At 43.3% G+C, this 27,155-nt stretch overlaps 2 protein-coding genes across 2 annotated transcripts in view; both read right to left on the bottom strand.

The window, feature by feature from the left end:
* Positions 1–18,420, bottom strand: part of Zbtb11 (zinc finger and BTB domain containing 11) — a 30,010-nt gene extending 11,590 nt beyond the window's left edge. The window contains exons 1-5 of the mRNA XM_051150041.1: positions 17,732–18,420; positions 10,805–11,040; positions 9,066–9,297; positions 1,034–1,875; positions 381–557 (exon numbers count right to left, since the gene is read on the bottom strand). Of these exons, the coding sequence (XP_051005998.1) occupies positions 381–557; positions 1,034–1,875; positions 9,066–9,297; positions 10,805–11,040; positions 17,732–18,041 (1,797 nt within the window). The 5' untranslated portion in view covers positions 18,042–18,420. The remainder of the gene's footprint in view (positions 1–380; positions 558–1,033; positions 1,876–9,065; positions 9,298–10,804; positions 11,041–17,731) is intronic.
* A 2,760-nt stretch (positions 18,421–21,180) lies between these two features.
* On the bottom strand, positions 21,181–26,736 carry Rpl24 (ribosomal protein L24). The gene is made up of 6 exons (XM_051150047.1): positions 26,620–26,736; positions 26,436–26,511; positions 25,715–25,825; positions 23,041–23,177; positions 22,541–22,604; positions 21,181–21,304 (listed from the first exon to the last, which is right to left on the bottom strand). The coding sequence occupies exons 1-6, from the start codon at positions 26,622–26,624 to the stop codon at positions 21,224–21,226; spliced, it is 474 nt and encodes a 157-aa protein (XP_051006004.1). The 5' UTR covers positions 26,625–26,736; the 3' UTR covers positions 21,181–21,223.
* Positions 26,737–27,155: the final 419 nt, after the last annotated feature.

Here is a 27,155-nt window from a genome sequence, read left to right as displayed (position 1 = left end):
TCGGATTAAAGGCATGGGCCACCAGCACCCGGCTGCTGGGCCATTTCTTTATCCCCAAGTTTGTTGTTTGTATGAACAATCTTTTTTCTGTCCTCTTCCTGAGGAAGCACAGATGAAAGAATATTCAGGTGGAGCAAGTAAAAAACATGAATCAGAACCTTTTAGCAATATAAGAATTGGGGGTGTGGTCATGCATGCTTGTTATCACAGCACTTGGAAGCCTGAATTAACAGCATTACCTCAAGTCTAAGACTTCATCTTTAAAAAAAGGAAACACAAAACCAAACAGTAGTAGGAATAATAGAGCAGTGGGTTAAATGGGTAAAACAGACTCCATTTACGAATGTAGGGTCATTTTCAGTTAGCTTCCAGGAACTTACCGGACATTTGTAATCTCTAGCTCTTTCGTGTTTTAGGGTGTGCATTATGAAGGCATAGCGTCTTTGAAAAACCATTCCACATTCCCCACATTTATGAGACGTCTCTTCAGCATTCTCCTTAGCATCCCTTTTTGGTTGCTTCATCTTTTTTCCTCTTTGAACTAATTTCTGGGCCACCTAAGCAGACAGAAAACACAATCTAAGAAAATATTTTCATTTTTCTCTTCTTTTTCAAGGCATGGTCTTTGCTACGTAGCCCAGGCTGGCCTGGTACTATGGAGCCCAGGCCAACCTGGTACTATGAAGCCCAGGCTGGCCTGGTACTATGGAGCCCAGGCTGGCCTCAAACTTAAAGCAATCCTCTTGTTTCACATGCATTACCATGTCCAGCTTCATTATAATTTTTAAAGTCATGGGTCAGGCAATACACACACACATACACACACACACACACACACACACACATACACACACAAACACACAGACACACACATCGCAGTTCTAATAATACTTCTAGCAGTAAACTGCTTCCATGCATAATCTCCCCTCCCATGTAATTTTCATTACAGACATCAGTTCATTAGCAGACTAAAATGACAAAAAAATCCAAATCAAACAAACAAAAAACCAAAGCAACCTATCTCATCGCATACCTGCTGAACTGCTGATTTCGAAATGGCTTTCCGCTTCTGTAACTTTTTCTCCATGCCCTTGTGTAGACGGATGTAGCCCCCTTCATTAACAGACCGCTGTCGAAGCCTGCTTCTGTAAGTGTCATCTTCTGGGCCTGAGTCTGTCTTTTCTGTGATTTCGATTAGCATTTCCTCATCTTTTAAAGGTTGGCCGGGACTCTGACTATGATCTGCAAAGTCACTGGCACAGACGTCCTCAGGTGATGTATCATTTCCTCTGTCGCTGTCTTCTGGAGAGGTGTTGATTACATTGTCCTCTGAAGCGTTAGGATGGACATTAGCAACTGTGTCATCTCCTCTGATGACTGCAGGCTCTAGCTCTGCTTGGTTGGGTTCTGTTGCTAAGCTAGCAGTTGCCATTTCAGGTTGGGGATCAGATATACATTCTACAGGGGACACGCTGGCTTCAGGCTCTGCAGAAACCTGAGGCCCAGGCTGCTGTCCTGGCTCTCCATTCTGCTCTGCTTCTGGCAATTCTCCATTTACCAGCAGCACAATTTCACAATGCCCAAGCTCACTTGACAGCGTTGTGGTTGCTTCATTCCTAGTCACAGGGGGTGTTGTAGTTCCATTGTGTGCTGGCAAGTCCTGAGTAGATGCAACCGTTTGTACTTCACCTTTCTTATACACTGTTAGCTGCTTTTCTTCCATTAGTTTATGTACACTTTCACAAATTTCTAAAACTTCTGACATAAAAAGATGGCGAGCTAAGATAGCTACATCAGCCATGCTACAAAAGTCAAAACTTAGAACAGAAGTATAGGCAAATTCCAGCAAAGGAAGAAAGCTTGCTTTACAAAAACCTGTACGAAACCAGAAAAGGCAAGGAACAAAAAAAATCAGTCATCACAAAACTACTTTATAAGAATAATATAATTTGTGACAAGACAAAACATAATGAAAAGCCAGTTGCTACCATGTATTCTACAGTTAGTTACCACTGGGTTTTCTTTCATAGTCTGGTTGCTATTACACAACCTTGACTACCTCACATCCATGAGCTGAGTCTCTAAACTACTAATAAAGAAGAAAATAATAATAACAGACTTACTACCTCAAGAGTTGTTCTAATGCAGCCATTTTCAAATTGTACTCCTTTAGAACCCTGGGGGTTCCTCAATTCCCTTCAAGAAACAGTTGCTGGAGAATAGAGGGCAAAAAAGGGAGGGGGTAGGAAAGTGAATAGACAGGGACCAACCAACCTGTCCCCTTACCTCTCTTCACCTAGTATAGACAACTGTGTTTTCCTTTTCTTTTTCCTTTTCTTTTTTCTTTCTTGGTTTTTCAAGACAGGGTTTCTCTGTGTAACAGCCCTGGCTGCCCTAGACTCACTCTGCAGACCAGGCTGGCCTCAAACTCACAGAGATCCACCTGCCTTTGCTTCCCAAGCACTGGGATTCATGAACAGCCAACAGCAGTGTTTTCTAATAATAGTAGTCCATATACAAATTTAATTGAAGCCAGATGTGGTGGTACATGCCTGTAATCTCGGCACTCAGGGAGACAGAGGCAGGTGGATCGCTGTGAGTTTGAAGCCAGCCTGGTCTACAAAGCAATTTCAGGACAGCCAGGACTACATAGAGAAACCGTGTCCTGGAAAAAAAATATTGAATAAAGTGTGTCTCTGGGTGTCATGGAATGCCTCTGTGCTAGGGGTTGGTCTGGTGCTATGTATGCTGATAATAATTACTGGCTCCGAAGATCTGGTTGTCCCCCAGATGAGCACATTCTCACCTACGCCTGTCTTTTTGTGTAATCTTTGCTCTACCTAACTTAAAGTTGATTGGTTAATGAAAATACTGAAGCCTAGGACTTGGCAGAAGAGAGGTAGGAGAGAGCTGAGGTTCCGGGCTTGGGGGGGGGTCAATGGAGGACCATGAGACTAGAGGAGGAGAAGATGGAGAAGGAGGACATGGCCTGATGGAGAGATCCTGGCCAGAAAGGACAACTAATGGGCAAGTAACGTGGGATGTGTAGCTGAGAGATAGCTAAATAGCTTAGAAGGTTGGTATCTGCCCAGCTCTAGTACTTTAAGCTTGTAAAATAAACCATAGTCTCTCTGTGTCAATTATTTTTGAAGCTATCAGGGTTAAATAAAACTATTGCTTAGTTAATTAATATCTTACACTCTGTAAACTGAGCTGGCCTTGAACTCAAAGTTCCGTCTGCCTCTGCACCCTGAGTGCCAAGATTAAAGGTGTGCAGCAGCACCACTGCCAAGTGAGATGCAGTCTTTCGCCATTGTTTTATTTGTAATTTTATTGCATTAAGTTAAAAAAAATACTGCATGTTATTTCTCATATGCATCCCCCACATTTAAGTGTGTGTGCTTGGTGATCACAAAACTAGGAAGGGATCATAAAGGAGACAGGAAATAGGGAGCAGCATATCTATGACATGAATGCAAAGAGGAGGAGGAGAGGATCATTGAAGGGAGAAGGCTTTACTAGTTAGAGGCTCAATGAAAGAAGTATAGGCATACATGTATATATTTTTCACACGTTTTTTTTTTCCAAGACAGGTTCTCTCTATGTAGCCTTGCTGTCCAGAGACTTGTTCTGCAGACTAGGCTGCCCTCAAACTCACAGAGATCCACCTGCCTCTGTTGGGATTAAAGGCATGTGCCACCACTGCCCAACACACCACAGATTCTTCATCCATTTATCTTGATGGACATATAGTCTGGTTCTGTTTCCTACCTATTATGAGTAGTGAAGCAATAAACATAGATGTACAAATATTTCCATAGCATATTGGCTTTAAGAGTCAGTCTACTTGGGAGGCAGGGGCAGGAAGATTGCTGTGAGTTCAAGGCCACCCTAGTCTACAAAGTGAGTCCAGGAAAGCCAAGGCTATACAGAGAAACCCGGTCTCGGGGAAGGGGGGAAAAAAGAGTAATTCTAGCATGGTGGCAAATGCCGTTAATCTCAGCACTCAGGAGGCGGAGGCAGAGGCAGAGGCAGAGGCAGAGGCAGAGGCAGGCAGATCGCTGTGAGTTCGAGGCCAGGTCTGCCTGGACTACAAAGCAAGTCTAGAACAGCCAAGATAACACAGAGAAACCCAGTCTCAAAAAACGAACAAACAAACAAACAAAAGAGAGAGAGTGAGAGAGAGAAAATCATTCTAGTATATACACCCAAGAATAGTATAAATGGGTCATCTCTAGTAGTTTATTTTTAGTATTTTTGCTTTGCTTGTTTGTTTACATAATTTCTTTTCTTTTTTGAAACAGGGTTTCTCTACATAGCCATGGCTATCCTAGAACTGACTATGTTGTAGATCTAGCTGGCCTCACATTCTCACCAGTAGATACTGGTTGTCACTTGTTTCCTTGATAACTGCTATTCTGACTTAGATGAAAAGGAATCTCAAATCAATTTTCAAACTTTTAAAATTTTTATATAGGTATTTTGTTTGCATGTAGTTCTGTATATTACTTTCATGCCTGCTGTCCTCAAACCAGAAGTAGTAGTCTGATCCTCTGGAGTGGGAGTTAAAGATGATTGTGAGCTGCCATGTGAGTGCTGGGAACTGAACCTGGGTCCACTAGAAAAGCAACCAATGCTCTTAGCTACTGAGCCATCTCTCCAGCCTCTCAAAGCAACTTTAATCCACATTCGCCTGATTGCTAAGGATGCTGAACACTCTAGTTCAAGTATTTATTATTAGCCTTTGTATCTCTGCTTTTGAAAACTGAGTATTCAGTTCATTTGTCTACCAATTCACTGGGTGGTGGTGGTGGTGGTGGTGGTGGTGGTGGTGGTGGTGTGTGTGTGTGTGTGTGTGTACACGCGCGCGCATTTGCAGGCACACACCTGATTTTTGTAGTTTTTATTTATCTGGTTATTGATCTCAGTCTGATGTGTAGCTGCGGTATTTTTATTTATCTGGTTATTGATCTCAGTCTGATGTGTAGCTGCGGTGTTTTTATTCCCATTTTATGTTATCTCTTTATCCTTGTTTTTTTCTTTGCTTTTCAATTTTGTGAAATCTCATATTCATCAATTCTTAGAATCATTTTCAGTGATACTCAAGTCCTTTTCAAAAAGTCTATAGCCTGCAGTATAACCCCAGGCCACATATCATAATATCTCCAGCACTGCACTTTCTGCTAAGGATTGCTTTTGCTACTTTAATTATTTTGGTTTCCATATAAATTTTAGGGTTTTTTTTTTAATGTTCTGTGAATAATGTTAAGGATTTTGATAGAGATTACACTAAATTTGTATAGATTGTTTTTAGAAATATAGTCATTTTTACAATATTCATTCTACCAATCCCTTTTCATGGCAGTTCTTTCAATACAGTGTCTTCCCAAGTTTCTTTATACAGAGTGTTCTTACCCTACCCCCATGTACCATGTGTTCTCAGACACTCTGTCTACACCTTCTTCTTTTCCTCCCAAAACATAGAGATATATTATCTTAAGGGGATAAATTATTAGACATTTTTAATAGAGATAAAGCAAATATTTTATTTCAAGTATGCAAAATATGGGACTTTTATATACTCATGGACAGAAGATAGACAAGTCATTAAATCATATATTAACTATAATAAACTTTGATTTTGTTTTGTTTGTTTAATTTTTGGGTTTTTTATTTTTGTTTTTGAGAGACGTTTCTCTGTGTAGTTTTGGCTGTCCTGGACTCACTCTGTAGACCAGGCTGGCCTCAAACTCAAGCAATCCGCCTGTCTCTTCTTCCTAGGTACTAGTATCAAAGATGTGCGCCACCACTGCCTGGCTGACTTTGATATTTTATCTAATGCCTTTTTAATTTCTAAGGTCAAAGATGCAAAGAGAAGGAGGGGGGAAATGAATAATAAGAAAACTTCCTGTGGAAGAATTAACATAGTTCCAAATGACAAAGTATTTAAAATGAGTGATATGTTTAAAGAATCATTAAAAATTAAGAAGTTAAATCACTGAAAATCCTCTGTTAAGAGATAATAGACAGATATCAAAAGCTAAGAAGAGATAGGGAGCCTTGATCTCAGAACAAACCTCCAGCAAGAGTCGACAGCAATGGAGGCAAGAAATTACCATGTCACTGAACAACTCAGAGGCCAGCAGCTGGACACCATAGTGTCCTTTGTCAGGCCTGGTAGCGTACACTCGGGAGGCAGAAGCAGCAGAATCTCTGAGTTGGAGGCCAGCCTAATCTACAGAGTGAGTTCTAGAATAGCTAATCTCAACCCTGTCTCAAGAAACAAAAACGGGGGTGGGGGGTGGGGGGTGGAGAGATGTCTCAACAGTTAAATATACTGCCTCCTCTTCCAGAGGACCCCAGTTCAATTCCCGCACCCACATGGCAACTCACAACTGTCTGTAACTCCAATTCCAGGGGATCCAACACCCTCATACAGACATACATACAGGCAAAATACCAATATACATTAAACAAAAATAATCCTAATTTTTAAAAAACCAAAAACCCCGAACCCCCATGGATGCCTAAGTACACGAACAACTGCAGTCCAGGAAGGCTCAAACTGACCAGCTTCTACAAACTGTTCAGATGCTTTATCAAACAGAAAAGGAAGAATCACTGCTCTGAGCTCATTCTATGAAGCCACCATTTTAACCTTGTGTAAAACTGGATAAGAACGTGGAAAATAAAAAAAACAACTACAGACTTCGTTCCTTGTTGAACAAAGACATAGAGATTCTGCTGGGCGTGGTGGCGCACGCCTTTAATCCCAGCACCCGGTAGGCAGAGGCAGGCGGATCTCCTGAGTTTGAGGCCAACCTGATCCACAGAGAGTCCACAAAAGCCAAGGCTACACAGAGAAACCCTGTCTCGAAAAACCAAAAAAGATACAGGAATTCTGAACAGTATTGTTAAGAGCAGGACATGGTAGCCAGCACTTTTATTTTTCTGAGACAGGGTCGCTCTGTGTAGCCATGACTATCCTGAACTCGATTTGTAGACCAGGCTGGCCTTGAACTCACAGTGCTCCACCTGCCTCTGCCTCCTGAGTGGTAGCCACCACCTTTAATGCTAGCACTCAGGAGGCAATGGCATGTGAATCTCTGTGAGTTAAGGTCAACATGGTCTATATAGCAAGTTTCAGACCAACGAGGCTTTATAGAAACACCTTGTCTGGAGCTGGAGATATGGCTCAGTAGTTAAGGGCACTGACTTCTTGTCCAGAGGACCCAAGTTCAAGTCTCAGCACTCACCCACATGGTAGCTCACAACTGTCTATAATTCCAAAATCTGACAGTTTCACATATACATACATGCAGGCAAAACACCAATGCACATGAAATGAAGGTTTAAAAAAAAAAAGCTCCTTGTCTAAAAAAGAAAAGCACATCATACAACAGAAAGGACCTTCAACAAAGTTCAACATCCCTTCCTGATAAAAGCTCCAAATAAACTAGGAATAAAAGGAACATAGGAAAATATAATAAAGTCTATCTATCTACAACAAACCTATAGACACCATCATACAAAGGGAGGCCTATTGAAGAATGTGACCAGAAATTGATGTCCATTCTCTCCATCCTTTTTGAATATACTGTTTTAAGTCTTAGAGCAATAAAGCAAGAGGGGGGAAAAAAACCAAATACAAATCATAGAGTAAAAAAAAAATCCTTATTTGCAAATGACATGATTCTATAATTAAAAGACTGTAAAAACACTGGAAACATTAGAAAAGTGTTTTCAGAAAAACAGGACAGACACTAAAATCAACATGTTAAAACTCAGTAGGTTTTTTATAACCAATGACAAATCTGCCAAGAAAGAAATTAGGGAGAAAACCTCATTAATAATAGTGTTCTAAACAAAACAAACAAAGCTAGTCCTCTACTATTGGAGGCTGGTCTGGTGGTACATGTATACAAACGCTAAATTCTGGCTATAGCAGCAACAACAACAAAAAGCATGGCTCTAGTATAAGAACAGGCTCCTGCAACCTCAATCACCCAAGTGATGAGCTTCAGGTTTGATGACAAGACTGAGAACAGGTCTCAAAATATAAAGGTGGAAAGCAATAGAAAAAAAGACGCCTGATATAGACCTCTATATACATGTACACACCAACAAGTACATCCATTACAGACACACAACTACAAACACACAAGTACAATATATAAAACCCCATGTTCCACAAGACAAGGGTTTTTGGGTTTTTTTTGTTTGGTTGGTTTTGGTTTTGAGACAGGGTTTCTCTGGATAGCCTTGGCTGTCCTAGTCTCGCTTTATAGACCAGGCTGGCCTTAAACTCACAGCGATCCACCTGCCTCTGCCTCCTGAGTGCTGGGATTAAAGGCGTGTGCCACCATGCCCGGCTTAAGACAAGGTATTTTAAATAGGTCGTTTTAAAATGTATTTTCACTCAGTGTAATAATACTCAATTGTAGATTTCTCTCCAACTGTTTCATCGCAGCTCAAGGAATAACCCTGCTACAATTCCCAGTGGTAAGAGAAGGCAGCCTTTATGCCAAGTATGGTTGCCCACATCTTAAATCTCAGTGTTTGGGAGGCAAAGGCATACAGATCTGTGAGTTCAGAGGCCAGCCTAGTCTATGAGTGAGTTCGAGGATATCCAGGCCTACAAAGAGAAATCCTGTCTGGAAAATAAACGAACAAAAATAAGCAATAGCCTTTCCACAACAAACTTAGAAGCCTTCTTGCTTTAAAAGGACCTTTTCCACTGAGAAAACAGACCTTGATTTTGGCGTAAATTCTGTTTGTTTGAAAGATGTATTATCTAGGCCTGGTATGGTGGGGCACACCTGTAATCCCAGCACTCTGGGAGGCAGAGGCAGGTTGATCTCTGTGAGTTCGAGGCCATCTTGGTCTACAAATGAGTCCAGGACAGCCAAGGCTACACAGAGAAACCCTGTCTCAAAAAAAAAAAAAAAAAAAAAAAAACCAAACCCCAACAACCAAACAAACAAAAAGAAAGATGTATTATCTATTTCTGTTCTAGAATGTAGTTATTAACAAACAGCAAAGGTATTTTTAAAAGATAATCTTACCAGAAAGATCCACGACAGCCTCATGACTAGAAACAGCTCCTTTCTCAATGAAAAGATCTCGAAAGTATTCACTATTAGCTGACAGCACAGACTTGTGAGCTTTGTACTCCTCTCCTTCGATTAACAGTGTAACATCACAGAACTGGTTGGAAAGTCTCTGTTCGTTCAGCTGTTTCAAAACTGCTTGACAATGTTTTGGAGAAGAACGTTTTACTACTCCTTTGGTGTCAACCTGTCAAAATAGGTTTGAGATCAAGAGGAGTATTATATGTCATCTATATCCAATTACTTTTTATCAGACAAACAATTTGTTATTCTTTGTTATCTATATATACTTAAATAAAATTCATTACTATTTTCTGCCTTTTTAAAAGACAAGGTCTAAGCCGGGTATGGGCCTTTATTCCCAGCACTCAGGCAGAGGCTGGTGGGTGTCTGTGAGTTCCGAGGCCAGCCTCATCTACAAAGCAAGTCTAGGACAGCCAAGGCTACACAGAGAAACCCACTCTCAATAAAACACATGCAAATTAGTGTCTGTAGCTTTAGCTTTGGCTGACCTAGACCAAGCAGGCCTAGAACTCCTCCAGCCTGTGCCTCCCAAGTGCTGGGATTAAAGGTGTGCAGTCCCCACCTCCCCCAGCAAGCCATGCTATTTTACTAGATTCTACCAAAAATCTTTCCTACTTTTTATTGTCTCTACTTTCTGGCATAAATGAAACTGCCACGTGTGGTGGCGCACGCCTTTAAACCCAGCACTTGGGAGGCAGAGGCAGGCAGATTGCTGTGAGTTCAAGGCCAGCCTGGTCTACAGAATGAGTCCAGGACAGCCAAGGATACACAGAGAAACTCTGTCTCAAAAAACAAAAAAAAAAAAAAAAAAAGAACAAGTAAACAAACACAACTAAAAACCTAGCCAGGAATTAGGCATGGTGTCACAAAAACGTAATTCCAGCATTTGGGAAGCAGAGGCAGGTGGATCTCTGAATTCTGGGCCATCTTAGTCTACATAGAAATTTCAAGGATAGCCAGGGATACATGTCTCAAAACCAACAATAAAAACATACCAAGGAGCCAGGGATGTAGCTCAGTTGGTAGAGTGTTTGCATAACATGTATGGAAGACCTGGGTTTGATGCCGGTACCTCATAAACCACATCTGTAGAATATGTCTGTAATTCCAGCACTGAGGCAGAGCCAGGACATTCAAGGTCATCCTCACCTATGTAACTATTTCAAGGCCAGCCTTGGCTACATGAGACCCTGTCTCAAAAACACCAAACAAGCTACAATTTTACCTTGTTATGTGACCCACAGTCTAATTCAGGAAAATATTCTGTACACTGTGCCAATGCACCGATTAACATGTCTTAAACATTAAGCTTTCCCTTTACATCAGTGGCTTGAAGCCTGTGGGTAACGGCCCCTTGGTAGTCATACAACCCTTTCAGAGGGGTCGCATAGCCCGCACAGCACACATGTACATTACAGTTCATGACAGTAATAACATTACAGTTATAAAATAGCATCAAAAATAATTCCACGGTTGGAGGTTAGCACAACATGAGGAACTGTATTAAAGGGTCTTAGCATCAGGAAGTTGAGAACTGCAGCTTTAGACAAATATCCCTTTCAGCTTCAGCACCTATAGTCAAACACTGTTAGTGATTTGGAAAAACAAACAACAGCAACAACAACAAACAACCCTTAAAGACTGAAAGTTGGATAAAAAACACCACTTACAAACACAAGTTCGTGTTTGGATACTGGCTTCTTCTTTGAAGACTTGGAGGCTGTAGCTGTAGGTGAAGTAAAATTGCTCAGGTCATCCTCAGATTCATTACTCTCTTCTCCAGACTCCAGGTCCAATCCCAATTCTTCCAACATTTCTGAAGCATCTGATATTGGACGGGAGCGATCAAGTTTCTCCTGACATTTGCTACACTGTTTTATGTAATCTTTAACTTGCTTTAATATACCTTCAGTAAAAAAACAAAAACAAAGCATCAAATTTAAGTGTTCCTACTTGAAAACGTATCACTTAATACATACACTAATTTATGTTTAGATGCATATGTGCAGGCACTCATACTCACAGAGAACGTAGAGTGACGTCTTCAAAATGTGAGCTAAATTATCTCAAAAATGTAAGCATACAAATTTTGGTTTGTTTCCACATTGAGATAGACTTTTTCTTATCTATTACCAAGTATTCAATTTCCTCTGGCATGAGATAATTATATATCCATGCCCATTTCTGTGTGCATTACAAGGCATTCATGAAATAAAGTACAGCTACATACTACATAATGATGTTTCTATTAGCTATGGACCAAATATATAACAATGCTATTGTAATATAGCCCGTATCATCTAGACTCATAAATATATTCTATGATCATAAAAATCACCTAGTACATTTCTCAGTACCTATAATATACTCCTGTTGTTAAATATACATGAAACAAATACTCAGCTGTCTTGATCTACACAAAGTTAATATGGCTCAAGCCATAATGAGAAGTAATTTTTCCAAACTATTTTAAAAATTGCCACTATACCTCATGCAGAAATAAATCTATTGAGCTGGAGAGATAGTTTAGTAGTTAAGAGTCCTTTTCCAGAGACCTGAGTTCAGTTCCCAGGCCACAAAGCAGCAGCTCACAACTGCCTATAACATCAACTTTAGCGGGTCCCTCTTCTGGCCTCTGTGGACACTCACACACACACAAATAAAACTAAGTGGTTATTGGGGGGGGTAGTTGTTGTTTTCTTTTGTTTTGAGACACAGTTTCTCTGTGTAGCCTTGCCTGTCCTGGAACTCACTTAGTAGACCAGGCTGGCCTCAAACTTGGAGATCCACTTGCCTCTGCAAATTAGTTTTTTTTTTTTTTTTTTTTAAGAAGAAATAAATTTGTTACTATATATAAGCCTTTCAGACACTAGCTACAACTCTGTTGGTCTCTAGGTGTATGCCTTTCTAAATGTTTCTTGGATAAACTTATACTAAACCTTAACCCACTTATTTGTGTGTGTGTTAATTTGTTTAGTACTGCTTTATAATAGAGCATCAAATATTGAGTCATTTGTAATGAAAGTTTATTTGGTCAGTTCTGGAGTGTAAGACTAAAGGCCAACATCTGATTAAAGTTTGCCTGCTACTTCATAACAGCAGAAAACATGACAACAAACAGCTAGGGAGGCCGAATCCTCTGTCCTTCCAAACCTCCTTTCTATAATGACTCTACTCTTGCTATAATGACATTAAAAAGGTACTGCTTATTAATACTGCAGTGACATAAAATTTCTAATGCATGAATTTTGGGTTGATACATTCAAACCATAACAATTCAGTCTACTGTGAACCAATAGATTTGGCAAATTCCTAGGTTCAATAGATCACTGTAGAAGTGAGAGTTCTTGTTTTGTTTTTCAAGACAGGATTCTCTGTGTAGCCTTGGCTGTCCCAAAACTCACTCTGTAGACCAGGCTGGCCTGGAATTCAGAGATCCACCTGCCTCTGCCTCCTGAGTGCTAGGATTAAAGGCATGTGCCAGGCCGGTCGTGGTGGCCCATGCCTTTAATCCAAGCACTTCGAGCCAGCCTGGTCTACAAAGCGAGTCCAGGACAGCCAGGGCTAACACAGAGAGACTCTGTTTCGAAAAAACAAAACAAACCAACAACTTTTTTTTGCTGGGTGTGGTAACGCATGCCTTCAATCCCAGCACTTGGGAGGCAGAAGCAGGTGGATCTCTGTGAGTTTTTTTTTTTTTAAGACTTAATTGCATTTTATGTGTATGACTAGTTGGTTACAGGTATATTTGAGCACCACATGTGTGCCAAGTGCCAACAGAAGTCAGGACAGAATGTTTGTTCTCATAGAAATGGTGCTACATAGATGACTGTAAACTGCCATGTGAGTGCTGGGACCTGAACCTGGGTCTTCTGCAAGATTACAAAGTGTTTATAACTGCTTTGCTATCTCTCCACACCCTCCACAAAAAATCTTTACCTTGAAGGACCCGACCTCAGGGACCCCAAGCCCCCAAAGATCCCAGTTTGCTTGACTCCATGACAGGCTTCAGGTTTTCACTCTGCCTAACTAGGCCAAGTTTCTAACAATTCCTGGAAAACCCACAAGTTATGGACATCTCATGGGCAGCTAATCAGTTTATAGAACAAAAGACTAAATACTATGTTTTTATTACCTCATGGCCTTGGTAAAGAACACAGCTGGCGCTGGGCAGTGGGGGCACAAGCCTTTAATCCTAGCACTTGGGAGGCAGACGCAGGTGGATCTCCGTGAGTTTGAGGCCAGCCTGGACTACAGAGTGAGTTCCAGGACAGTCAGAGCTGTTACACAGAGAAACCCTGTCTCAAAAAACCAAAAACAGCAACAACAACAACAACAACAAAAACAGCTGGCCCCATCCAATCAAATTAAAGGCCAACTTCTGAATAAGAGCCAAAACCTCAGTGACTCAAAAAGTCCTCAGCAACCAAACAGCCAATCCTGAATCCCCTGGTACACTCTGACTCAATTCTGACCAATCAGTTAAAGCTTATCACAGATCCCTCCAACTGCCTATAAACTGAGCCTGCATGCTCAGTTGGGGTCACCCTCTAGAGAGAGGTGATCCTAGCATGCTAGAAGAACACTCTTTGTTTTTGCATACTGCCTTGAGGTCTTTCTTCAGCAGATCACCCAGACCTTAACAACTCACAGGATGTAATATAGTTGGTGAAGGATGAAAATACAATGCATTTGGGGCTGGAGAGATGGCTCAGTTGTTAGGAGCTCTCACTGTTCTTGTAGTCAAACAGAGATGCATAACTAGTGTTTTAGGAGAGACACTGGAGAAGACAGGTAGGCTGGGGAAGATATGACCATATTCATTGTATACATGTATACAAAATTCTTAAAAATTAGAAAAAATTTTGAAAAAACAAGGAAGGCTGGAGGAATGGCTTAGTGGTTAGGAGCACTTACTGTTTCTGCAGAGGATCCAGTTTTGGTTCCCAGCACCCACATGGTAGCTTACAACCATCTGTGACAGGATCCAACGCCCTCTCTTGACATTTGTGAACATCAGGTGTGCACATACATACATGCAGATAAAACACTAATACACATTAAATCTTTTTTAAAAAGGTATTAGGTGATGGAGTTCAAGTAGCACTTGAGAAACTTCATTAGAAGCATCTGATTAAGGATAAAAAGGACAAGAAACCTATGTCCCTATCTAGTACAAGAATGCCTGAGAACTATTTTATAACTTCCAAGAAACGACAAGATGAGAGTAGAAGTAGCACATCCAATCGGGAATGATCAGCCAGTGGTACACGCCTGTAATTCTAGCACACAGGAAGCACAGGCAGGTGGATCTCTAAGTTTGAGGTCAGTGTGGTCTAAAAAGTAAGTTCTAGGACAGCCAGAGCTACACAAAAAAAAGTCTGTCTGGAAACACACACACACACACACACACACACACACACACACACACCATTAATCCTAGCACTCTAGAGACAGAAGCAGGAAGATCTCTGTAAATTCAAAGCCATTCTGATCTAGAAAGTTCCAGGATAGTCAGATCTACAGAGACCCTGCCTCAAAATAACAGCACAGAAAAATTTACAGCACATTTTATGAGGGCATCACGTAATTACTGCTAAAAGCATGTCTTCAGGCAAAGGCAGTTGTGATACGCATGCTGGGTGCTCTTATGATGTTTCTCCTAAATAACTATATTGTCCAATGAGAAACATTTAAACTATGTGACACAAAAGCTTGGTGGCACATGCCTTTAATGCCAGTACTACAGAGGCAGAGGCAAGTGGATCTCTGTGTTCCCAGCACCCACATGGTGCTGCCTGGTCTACAGAGCAAGTCCAGGACAGCCAAGGCTACACAGAAAAACTCTGTCTCAAAAACAACAACAAAAAACGAAAACAAATCATATCTACAGTGTGTTTGGTTTTCCTGTCTATGTTGGCACTCCAAGCATGTACCAAGCTCCACTTGCGGAAAATCCCACTTTATATTTAGGGAAACAACTGGTTTTATGCTCTTCAATGCAAGTTTCTATATTTTCCCAACAAGGTCTCCTGGGATAGTTCTTTGGATGTCAGCTACTAATAAAAAGATTGTTCATAGAGTATAGAATCAGAGAGAAATCAGAGAGAAATAACTTCTACATTGAGCACCCTTCTTAAAAAAAAAAAAAAAAAAAAAACCAAGACAAAAAAACAAACAAAAAACTGTTTCTAAGTGCCTTAAGTCAAGTATTCTTAGAGGGGATTCATAAAATTGCCTTGAGCAATTTCTTGAGCTAGAACAAGGGTTTTGTTTGGTTGGTTCTTTTCAAGACAAGGTCTCATATAGCTGTGCTTGTCCTGGAACTCACAAAGATGGGTCTGCCTCTGCCACCCAAGTGCTGGGATTAAAGTAGTACACCACTATGCCTGGTAAGTGCTTTTGCACCTCAGCAATATAAATGTTTCAATTTATGATGAGATCATAGTCCCAATAATCTCCTCATAAACTAGCTGGGTGTGATGGCATACACCTTTAAATCTGAGCCCTCGGGAGGCAGAACTGTGAGTCCTGTAGTCCAGGACAGCCAAGGTCACACAGAGAAACCCTGTCTGAAAAAAAAAAAAAAAAAAAAAAAGAAAGAAAGAAAGAAACAGAAAAGATCAGATCCTTAAGTGCAATTTTATTTAATTTGCCTAATCTATCAAGCATCATAGGACTGTAGAATACCGGGACATCTAGCAGTTATCACTAGGTGGCTGGCCTCAGACTCACTGTATAGACGAGGCACCCTCACAAGTGGTGGGATCCTTTACCTTTAGATATAATTGTCTTTAACCTGTTGTAACATACTATACCTGAAATATCTGTCCAATAACACCTGCCCACTAGGTCATGACTCCAGTTTTACTCTTCACAGCTATATCGCCCTGGAAATTTATTTAGCTCAGATTTCTTGAAAGATGGAGTAGAGAAAAGTTTTCCCTGTGTAGTCCTGACACTAAGTATGCAGCCCAGGCTGGCCTCAATTTTGCACTGATCCTCTGGCCTCTGCCTCTGGACAATGGAAGTACTGAGATCACAAGTCTGGCTTAATTCAAATGTTTTTTTCATTTTATTTATCTGGGTTTTGTTTTGTTTGTTTGGTTGGTTTCTCTGTGTAGCCTTGGCTCTCCTGGACTCTCTTTGGAGACCAGACTGGCGGGGACTCACAGAGATCCACCTGCCTCTGCTTCCCAAGTGCTGGGATTAAAGGCATGCTCCACCATACTTGGCTTTATTTTTTTATTTTTTAGGTTTTTCCAGACTAGGTTTCTCCGTGTAGCCCTGGCTATCCTGGACTCACTTTGTAGACCAGGCTGGCCTTGAACTCACAAAGATCAGCCTGTCTCTGCCTCCCAGGTGCTGGAATTAAAGGCCTGCGCCACCACACCCAGCTACCTGACTTTATCTGGGTTTTTGTTTTGTTGGGTTTTTGTTTGTTTTGTTTTTTGAGACAAAGTTTCTTCTGTTGCCTTGACTACACAAGACCAAAAAGCCAGAAAAGAAAAGAAGAAGAAAAAACAAACAAACACCCAAACCAAGATTTTCTGCTCTCATCTGCTTTCCAAGGGATCAATGTTAAGATTACTGTTTTCTAACCTCAATTAAGTCAGGTCTGGTAGAAGGACTGTAATCCCAGCTACTGAGGCATTCAGATCCTTAAATTCAAGGCCAAATAAGAGAAATAAAGAATCTGTCAATAAACATACATAGTGCAGCACTGTTCCTGAAACCATTTTCACACACACTCACACTCAACACGAAAACATCAGAAAACAGGATCCAGCATCATATTCATCACCATGACTGGTGAATCAGGGCTGTAACCTCAACCCTTGAGAGGCTGAGGTGAGGTTGCCACAGTCAAGAAGAAAACAGCATGCCAAAAATGCCATGTTTCTTCCTAACAAACTTCTCTTATGATGGTGTGCCTTTCTTTTCCCTTCTCCCAAGGAAAACGTGTATCTGACAATCTTTAAGGCTATATAATGCTCCAAAACCGAGACTGTAACACGACTGAGCAGTTGCACTTAATAACTACATTATTTCTTTTCTATGTCGCAGTTGCAGAATCAGAGAAATGCGGGCAGGAAGATCCAGAGACACCTCCACCCCGCAAACCCAGCGCATAGCTCCGAGCCGCGCTCACTGGAGATAGGAGCCCAGGGTTTGGGCCAGCTTTCTAAGGCTGAAAGGAGAAAGGTTCTGCTCTGCCTCCGGGCTACCCACCCTTGCCCAGGGGCCTGAGGGGGGCGGGCCCACAGAGTCCGCGCCACGCCCTCCTTCCGCTGGCCCAGCCCCCCCGCGGGGGGAGGAAAGCCCCCGAAGCCCCACCCCGGGGCCAGGGTCCGCCCCCAAGCCTCCCGGGCCTCCTTCCTGTGGGGAAGTGCGGCTGCTTTCGCGTCCCCCCACCCGCTCGACTTCGGTCCCGCGACCGCCGCGCAGCCGAACGCCAGCCAGTCAGTCAGTCAGTCAGTCAGGGGACAGCGATCCGAGGACCTCAGGCTCGCGAGCTGCGCACGCTAGGCCTCGCCGCGGGGCCGTACCCCCCGCAAAACCCTGCTGCGGCCGGGTCGCCCCGGGCCAGCGCTCACCTCGCCACCAGTACGTCTTGGACAGGTCGTGCCAGGTCTGATGCCGGGTGTGGTGGGTGCCTCCGGGGCCCAGGTGGGCGGCCTCTATGAGGCCCTGGCGCCGCTCCGGCTGCAGCACTACTTCCAACTCCGCAAACGTCTTGCGGTGCCGCTGCCGCCGCTGGTAGTACAGTGTCCCGCCCCGGACTACGTAGCAGGCGGCAGCCTTGCGGATTTTACGCTTGACATTGCCCTCGGTGCCCGGTGCATACGGCTCGCGTTCGTTCGTCAGATAGCGCAGGATGGCCCGGTAGCTCTCCTCGCTTGACATCGCTGGTGGCAGCGCCTTTCAGGGCGCCTGTCAGTGGTAGGGAAAGGCAGACAGCGCCCTGGCTCCGTAGAGGTGCAACAGCAGCGGCAACGCTTTCAGGAGGAACGGCTACGCCTTTGGTGGGCGCTCTTCCCGGGCGCCCGCGACGCGAAGGAAGAACGGACGACTTGGTAACCAGGGGGAACTGCACTTCTGCAGCGCGCGGGATCCGCTGGCGACTGACAAAATGGCTGCTGCACCACCGGAAGTGACGGCACCTGTGGGGCAGGGACTATGCCCTGATTGGAGCGCTCTCACTTTCTGGCTCAGGAGGAGCTGTGGGAGTGACGTCAATACTGCGGGAGGACATTTTGGAAGAGGGTACGCTCTTTCTGGCCGATACAAGGGTCTTGAGCAGGCATCTTAAGTCCTGGCAGTTTCCTTCTTTTTTTTTTTTTTCCCTCCCCTTTCCCACGCTCTCTGAAAAGCCACGTGTTTGAGCTGTCCGGTGTTTGTTGCCCCAACAGAGACCCTCCTACAAAGGGTAAATCAGTCCATTTTTCTGTCTACCTGAGGCTCTCGATATACTAGATTTCGCCGATTTTCAAACTAGCAGTTAATTGCCACTGTCTGGGCTTCTGCGCCAGAGACAGGCGCAGTATTATCAAGGCGTTAAGTACCTCAGCCGGGCAGGGTGGCGCACGCCTTTAATCCTAGCACTCGGGAGGCTGAGGCAGGAGGATCGAAGTGAGTTTTAAGGCCAGCCTGATCTACAAAGCAAGTCCAGGACAGCCTAGGCCACACAGAGAGACCCTTTCTCGAAAAACCAAAAAAAAAAAAAAAAAGTACCTCGATGTTATGAATTATCCTTTCAAAATTATCTCCAAACTACCGAGAAAGTAAGATTTTTCTAGAGTCGTCACCAGATTATTTAGATGATTAAATTGCTTGGGTAAGAAACCCAGACATACCCTTCCTAGTCTCAATTCACCTGTGCTCTTCTTGTATTGCCGGGACACTTGGCACTGATTTGCTGAAGCTAGAAGGTTCCAGGCTTTTCAACCCACGGACTTTAGCTGGAGATACGTTTTCCCCCTGCGTGGCGGGTATAGATCTATGATGCTTTTAGACTTTTATGGGATGTCAGGTGACTAGCAAGCAGGTGGCAGTGGGCTCAGAAACCAGGCAGTGATGAGGATTTTTCCATTAGCTATAATGGAAATTAAGAGTGAAAATGTAGACAACCCCTATGATGGTGCAGGTATCCAAACCTATCTAAGAAACTTGGTTTGTATTGGGTGCGGCATTATGACCCTTCTACTACAGGGTTTCTCTGTGTAACAGCTCTGGCTGTCCTGGAACTCGCTCTGTAGTCCAGGCTGGCCTTGAACTAAGTTCCACTTGCCTCTGCCTCCCAAATGCTGGGAGTAAAGGTATGTGTGTGTGTGCATACAGTGCTCTGGCTGCATATACACCTGCAGGCCAGTAGAAGGCATCAGATCACGTTATACATGGTCTCGAGCCACCATGTGATTGCTGAGAATTGAATTCATGACATCTGGAGGAGCAGTGCCCCTAACCTCTGGGCGTCTCTCCAGCCCCTTCAACTGTTCTTTTAAAGACTGTCCTGTTCAGTTGTGTCCTTACAAAGGTGTGTGTTCCTTATGCTAACTATATTCTTACACAAATTAATGGCAATTTTTTCTTGCTACTAGGCTGATCTCAAACCCTTAACAATCTAACCTCAGATTCTTTTTTCGGAGACAGGGTTTCTCTGTGTAGCCTTAGCTGTCCAAGACAGCTTTGTTGACCAAGCTGGCCTTAAATTAAAAGATCAGTTTACCTCTGCCTCCCAAGTGTTGGGGCTAAAGGCATATACCACCATGATTGTCCTCCCTCAGATTCCTAAATGCTGAAATTACAGGCAGTTTCGCCTGTTGCATCACTTTTGTAAACACATATTAATAGGCTGACAAAATGGGGGGGGGGAGATAGTTGGAGAGAGGTCATTTGAAAGGATCTCATGTACTCCAAGGTTGACTCAAATTCATTTATGTAGCCAAGATGATCTTGAACTGAGGCCTCCAGTTTACTGGCATTCCCTATACTCAGGTCCCCGTTTTTAACATTTACTATTTATACAGTATTCTGCCCACGTGTGCCTGCACACCAGAAATCATTATAGATGGTTGTAAGCCACTATGTGGTTGCTGGGAAACTCAAGAGGACCTTTGGAAGAACAGTTAACCTCTGAGCCGTCTCCAGGCCCACTTTTAAGAAAAATTAAAATTTGATGTGGCTTTGTACTCTTAACCCAGGAAACAAATAAAATGCACCATGCTTAAGCAGTACTGAAAGCTAGTTATCTGATCAAACAGGAAGGTAACTGAGTTAAAGGCCAGAAAAGGCAGTATGTCTCTGCCTTTCTCAAAAAGCTGGGTGTAGTGGCACATGCCTCTAATTCCAGCACCCAGGAGGTAGAATCAGGTGAGTCTCTTGATGATTCTAGGCCAGTAACGGTGAGACCCTTTCTCAACAGAAAAAGGTGTGGTTGCAATTCCACATAGAATCCTGAGGCTCCAGGTCTCACTGAGGCTCAATGGAGCAACAGATTTAACAGTTTTCTCCTAACTGCTGATGGTGAGGTTCTAAACAAGCTCCATGTAAGATAAGTCTATCACTAAAAGATATCTTACCAATTTAGATAAAACAGAATGCTGTAGCATGCTAGGATTGAGGCTTTGGAATGGAAAAGCGGCATCTGTAACGCCTGTCATATGCACTTGGGTGGGCTTGATCCCTAGCACTGCAAGAAAACCCCAAATGTCTAAGGATAGTGAGGAGCTTCATGGAGCTGTTGAAATCATAGCTGTGCTCCAACAGTTCACAAGCATATAGTTTTGTTTCCCATCTCTTCATCTAAGGTTGTATTAGGAGGCACTGTTGCTGACATGTCCTGACTCAGATCCACTTCCCTCTGCCTCCTGAGATTAAATGTGTTTAACACCACTTAACAAGTGAAGTTAATAAGCATTCTTAGCTGGACATTGAACGTAGGAACAAGCAAGCTAAGCACGCAGTCTGTGGCTAAAGCACCCGCCTCCAGCCCCCAAATAAGTCTAAGTGCTTTTGTGAAAGGAAAAAATAAAATACCACCACCTAGAGTTAGAAACATCTTTATTTTTAAATTCTGATCTACTAAGTTAGCGTTTTCCACCAACTCGGGGAGCAGAGACCTTCACAGGTTTCACTATCTTTTGTTTAGGTGCTGCCTTTGTGGGGGCCTGTAAGAAAAAAAAAATCACATTACTTCATGGAACTGTTACCTTACCCTTACTGTTCAGATTCTTTTTTGGGGGGAGGGGGGCTTGAGACAGGGTTTCACCGTGTAACCCTGGCTGTCCTAGACTAGCTTTGTAGAGCAGGCTGGCCTCAAGCTCAGTGACCCGCCTGCCTCTGCCTCCAGAGTGCTGGGATTAAGAGGTGTGTACCACGATGCCTGGCTCTTGGTCGGATTCTTTACACACCTTTCATTGTTTTATAATTTAACTACCTCATCAATTTCAAAGTAACTCATGTTTGAGAGTCCATTTCCACCACATAATAGACATTGTTACAGATTAGACAGTAGGAAGATGCAGTGTGGGATCCTGAATTTTTAGTAGTAAAATCTGCAGCTTTTTAAAGGATATCCAGACTGGCTTTGTACTGATCCTGTCCCCACTCTTCAAGTGCTGAGATGGAGGCTCACACTACTGCACAGCCTTTTTATTTTGGGGAGGGCACACCACAGCACAAGTGTAGAGATCAGACAACCTGTGGGAATCAATTCTTCTACTACTACAGGGTTCCCACAGGTGCCTCCATCTGCTGAGCCATCTTGCTGGCCCACAATGATTCATTTCACTTCATGTGAGGGAGCAGGGGCTTGCATGACACATGAGTGAAAGAAGTTGGTTCTTTCCTTTCACTTTGTGGGTCCCTCTGCCTCCCAAGTGCTGGGATTAAAGGTGTGGGCCAACACTGCCTGGCTCTGGCTTTAAATTTTTAACCATTAGAAAAAGCTGAGTAAACTCAAACTATTGTACAGTTAATCAGATTATAAAATTAAAAACTAATTCTTAAAAACAGGAAAGCCAAGCTGCACACAGGGAATCACACCCATAATCCTAGCTAGGCAGCAGGATTGTTCTAAATCAAAACAAGTCCAGTTGATAGTTCCAAGCCAGCCTGAGTTACAGTAACACTGCATCTCAGAAAAAGAAACCCACCAAAACTCAAAACCTATCTTTATTTTCCCTTCTCTAACACTTAAGACTCACTAGAAAACCAGACAGTGGTGGCACACGCCTTTAATCCCAGCACTGGGGACGCAGAGGCAGGCAGATAGATCCCTGAGTTCGAGGCCAGCCTGGTCTACAAAGAAAGTCCAAGATAGCCAAGGCTAACACAGAGAATCCCTGTCTTGAACCCCCCCCCACCCAAAAACAAACAAAACCCCAAGAGAAGCCTTCAGTTACCTTGGCAGCAGCCATTGCTGTCTTCTTTGATGCCTGCTTAGCCTTTTTTGCTTCCTTGGCAGCCCTGTAGTATCAATATAAGTAACATTAAGCAAAACACTTTCCTCTTTAAGAACAACTTATTGGTAAGAAGCTATAGAGTTCTGGACAAGTAGGATGATATATTCTTTCTCCATGTTTGTAAATAAAATCCAAAACCCAGAGCCAGGCACAGTGATGCATACCTACAGTTATATAGCCAGCAGGAAGACCCCAGACAAGATGCAAGGCCAGCCAAGCCGTGGAGAACTTGGCAAAGAACCCCACAAACACCATATCTAAAGAGTTGCTGATAAATTCCATTATCCAAGACAACTGATGAAATTATAGAGCAACAACTGAGGTTTAGCAAATTAGAGTATATGCCTATGTTATGCCTCTAACAACCAACATGACTGGGTTTCAGTACCTGCAGACCATCACAACCAAGGCTGAAATGGTCCTGACAGAGCACACCTTACCTGATAGCCTGCTCTCGCTGAGCTTTCCTAACTTCTGGCTTCTGGTTCCTCTTGGCCATTATATCAGCAAGAGACGCACCAGTGATGGCCCGCTGGAATTTGACTGCACGGCGGGTTCTTTTCTTTTGAATTTCTTCCTATAAAGCAAAGATTATGCCTTATTAACCTCACTCATAAAGCAGAAATTAAAGTCAAAGGACTTTATGGGGGGGGGCGAGTTTGGAGATGTTTTGAGGCAAGTTTCTTTCTCTAGTCCTGACACTCTGCAAACCAGCCATGGCACTGCCACCCCTACAGCTGAGATTAGAGGCATGTACCATGCCTGGCCACTTTATCAGAGCTTTTAAATTTCATACTCAATAAGTTAATTCATGCCAATTATATGAAAAAATTGATTTCAAGATTATTAATTATTTTAAAGCTTCTATCACAAATAATGACTCTTTTTACTACCGAAAAGAAACAAAAAATAATCTTGACCTTTCAGGAAGATTGAATCACTTCAGCAACTGGATGATACTTAAAAAAAATTCTAAGGGGCTAGACAGGTGGCTTTATCAGTTACGATCACTGGCTGCTTTTGCTGAGGACCCAGGTCTAGCTCCCAACAACTACAGGGAGGATCACAATTCTAGCACCAAAGGATCTGACATTTTCTGACCCTGCAGACATCAAGCACACATAGTACACTTACAGGCATGCAGGCAAACATTTACACACATGAAAATAAATCCAAAAACTAAATAAAAATGGTTTACCAAGACTACTTATAGACTTGAGAAATGGGCTTAGTCAGAGAAGACTCAAGCTAAATGATTTATGATAAGAAAACCACCCTCAGTATCCAGGAATCCAGAGTTTGCTGTAGCTTCTGCTATACTGGAAACCTATAATTATGAGAAACAAGATCTCACAGGGTACCTCTAAATCCAAGAACAAATAGTCTTGAAAAAATTATCTACCGCAGGTAGTCTCATTAAAAAGAAAATTTTACCAAGATTAAATCCTAGAGTAGAAAAATGCCAGAAAGTTTCATAATTTGAAACCCCAAATCCTTCTTAAAACAATTAACTCTCCATTAAATGTTAAACTATGGAGTTATCCAATTGTCTAACCCAGTGGTCCCAAAACCTGTGGGCCTCCACCCCAACGGGCTAGACGGCCCCTTCAGAGATCTAGGGTAAACAGACCCTTTCACTGGGGTCATATACCAGATATTCACATTAATTTATTTATCTTTATTTTGTATGCATTGGTGTTTTGCCTCCATGTATGTGTCAGAGTGTCAGATCTCCTGGAATTGGAGTCAGTTATGAGCTGCCATGTGGGTATTAGAAATTGAACCTGGGGCCTCTGGAAGAGCAGCTGGTGCTCTTACCCACTGCGACATCTCTCCAGTTCCTACATAACAGTTTGTAACAGTAGCAAAATTACAGCTATGAAAATAATTTCATGGTTGATGGTCACAACACGAGGAACTAATGGTATTAAAGGGCATTAGGAAGGCTGAGAGCCACTGCTCCAGCCTACCCTAGTTCCTTTAAAGGGCTAAGTCATTTATCTATGGCTGAATATCCCTAGTCTTTGGGGAGCAACCACAAATGGAAAATTCCACTGCTGACTACACGCAAGGGTTCACTGTCAAACTACAGGTCTATGAATATTGCTTCTTTAAAAAGACCACTCTTAAGCTAGAAGAGAAATGGAACTGTTCTTTTAGACTTGGGTTCCATCACCCACCTCCTTTTTTAAAGAAATGGTTTTACTTTGTAGCCTTGACTAGCCTCAAAGTCAATTTTCCTGGCTCAACCGTCAAACAGTTGAATACCAAATTTTATAAGTTTAGCACCCGCTTTCAGTACTTACTATGCAATTGTAAGATGCCAGCCTGCTCTATAGAGTTCTAGGATAGCCAACACTACACAGAGAACCCAACTAAAAATACATTTTTAACCAAAAGGGCTACCTACCAGCTGTGAGGTTTCACTCCAGCTGTGTACTAAACAGGATGCCTGCTCCTCTACACCCTCACCAACAGCTCTTACGGTCCTCCATGTATGCATCCAAACAGTGAAATCAATTCTTCCTTCCACTAACTCTGTCCTGTGTTCTGCTTTAGGAAGCAAGGTCTACATAGGCTAGGTTTACCTTGAACTACTGATCCTCCTTCCAAACACTGGGGTTGCAGGGCGGGCCACCATGCCTACCCGCCATACTTCACATCTGGGGTCACGTCATATCCAGCTATAACTATTTTAATGAGGCTCAAACAGGCCAAGCCTCCCAACTACTAGCTGTAGTCCTACCACCAGCTCTACTCACTGCCCGAGATCCTAAGGGCCTCTCTTCAACCCAAAAACTTAGAGGGGAACCCTTTCAAATCTCCACACACAGTTCTGAGCCTATGGCACACAAGGCAACATTACTTGTTATTTCTGGCACTTGTTTGATGATTCAGTTTTAAGAGCACATTGCAGTCTTTTTTCCCCTGGTTTTTGGAGACAGGGTCTCTGTGTGGCCTTGGCTGTCCTAGACTCACTTTGTAGACCAGGCTGGCCTCGAACTCACAGAAATCTGCCTGCCTCTGCCTCCCGAATGTTGGGATTAAAGGCGCATGCCACCACACCCAGCCATAGTCTTATTTAGTGTAATTTTAAAAGAGGCCACCACTTACCGACTGTCCTTTCTTGTGTTTTCTTCTGTAGAGGACAGTCCAGTTTATCTGCCGAGGATTCCTTTTGGAAAGGAATGCAGACTCGCATTTTGCATTAAGAAACTGGAAAACCTGCGGTTAACAAATCCATGTTCAAATTAGTCACTCCTTTTATACAAAATAGAAGAGGCTGAGATTGAAAGCTTTTTATAATTCTTATCCCATTTCTCTCTCTCCTTTTTTTCTTTTTTTTGGTTTTTCCAGACAGGGTTTCTCTGTGTAACAGCTCTGGCTGTCCTGGAACTCACAGAGATCGCCTGCTTCTGCCTCCCAAGTGCTGGGATTAAATTAACTGTGTGCGCCACCACCGCCCGGCTCACCTCAATATGTAAAGTCGGGGCAAGAGCCCAAATAGCTGTAACACAAGTGACAGGTAACTGGGTGGCGTCACTGTTTACATATTTCATCTTTTCTCAAGAGCAGAGAAGCTACACTCCTTGCCAAGGGTCGGATGGCGTGAAATTTTGAGGAAACCTGAGACTCCAAAAAGACCCGAAGCCCACTAAGGAGCCAGAGCCCTGGTCACGTCCCTTTGCCATGGCTTAGTTACACAGAGCGCTCATTTCCGGCCTGGCTCACACTCCATCTGTCTTCACGCGGTTTCCCATCCCACATGCGGTCCTCGCGGCCCCGCCGAGCGGCCTTTCATCCCCGGCGGCGCTCGGCCCAGCCGGCCTCTTACCTTCCCGTCGGTCCTGGCGTAGCGCCGCCCGTGCCCGGGGTAGATCTTGTACCCGCTGAAACTGCACAGCTCGACCCTGTAAGGAAAGGCCAAAGCGCGTTAGGAAGAGCGCTGCAAAGAAGAGCCATCCCCAGGCGCTCTGCCCCGGGATGGAGGCGGATTGGGATACAGGGCGCCCGCTTACTTCATGGTGATAGCTGCCGGCCGGCCGGAGGGAAGATGGCGAAGAGAAAGAAAGGATCATGGGAGAACACCTTATAGGGCAGCGGGAGCGGATCTCCTCCTTAAATTAGCTTCCTTAACCCCGGCGCCCTGTGATGATGTCACTTCCGAGAGCCGGGTCTCGGTTTCCTAGCAACAGCTTTCTTCCAAAATTCTGGGCGGAGACTGGCAGCTGCTGTTCTGTGTCATTCCCTTACCAGCAAGCAAATGCCCTAGAATCTAGAGCCAGCATTTCGCAGGGAATATGAACGAAAGACGAGGGTGTTCCACGTGACTTTTCTTTTTCGAGACAGGGTTTCTCTGTGTGTCCTTGGCTGTCCTGGGACTCAGTCTGTAGACCAGGCTGACCTCGAACTCACAGTGATCCTCCTGCCTCTGCCTCCGTAGTTCTGGGATTAAAGGCATGCGCCACCAACTCCCAGCCCACGTGCCTTTTCTTATGAAGGCTGCAGACGAATATCTCTGCTAAAACCTGAAGGTCACATTTTGCCTTTTTCT

This window comes from Acomys russatus, chromosome 8, assembly GCF_903995435.1.
Source record: "Acomys russatus chromosome 8, mAcoRus1.1, whole genome shotgun sequence".
Classification (NCBI taxonomy): Eukaryota; Metazoa; Chordata; class Mammalia; order Rodentia; family Muridae; genus Acomys; species Acomys russatus.
This window is presented reverse-complemented; position numbering and strand designations above follow the sequence as displayed.

Excerpts from the sequence above, each read along its gene's own strand:
- Rpl24 (XM_051150047.1), bottom strand. Across the intron at positions 23,178-25,714 it reads AACACAAGAAAGGACAGTCG|GAAGAAATTCAAAAGAAAAG; the intron begins GTAAGTGGTGGC and ends TTTGCTTTATAG. Across the intron at positions 21,305-22,540 it reads CAGCAATGGCTGCTGCCAAG|GCCCCCACAAAGGCAGCACC; the intron begins GTAACTGAAGGC and ends TTTTTCTTACAG.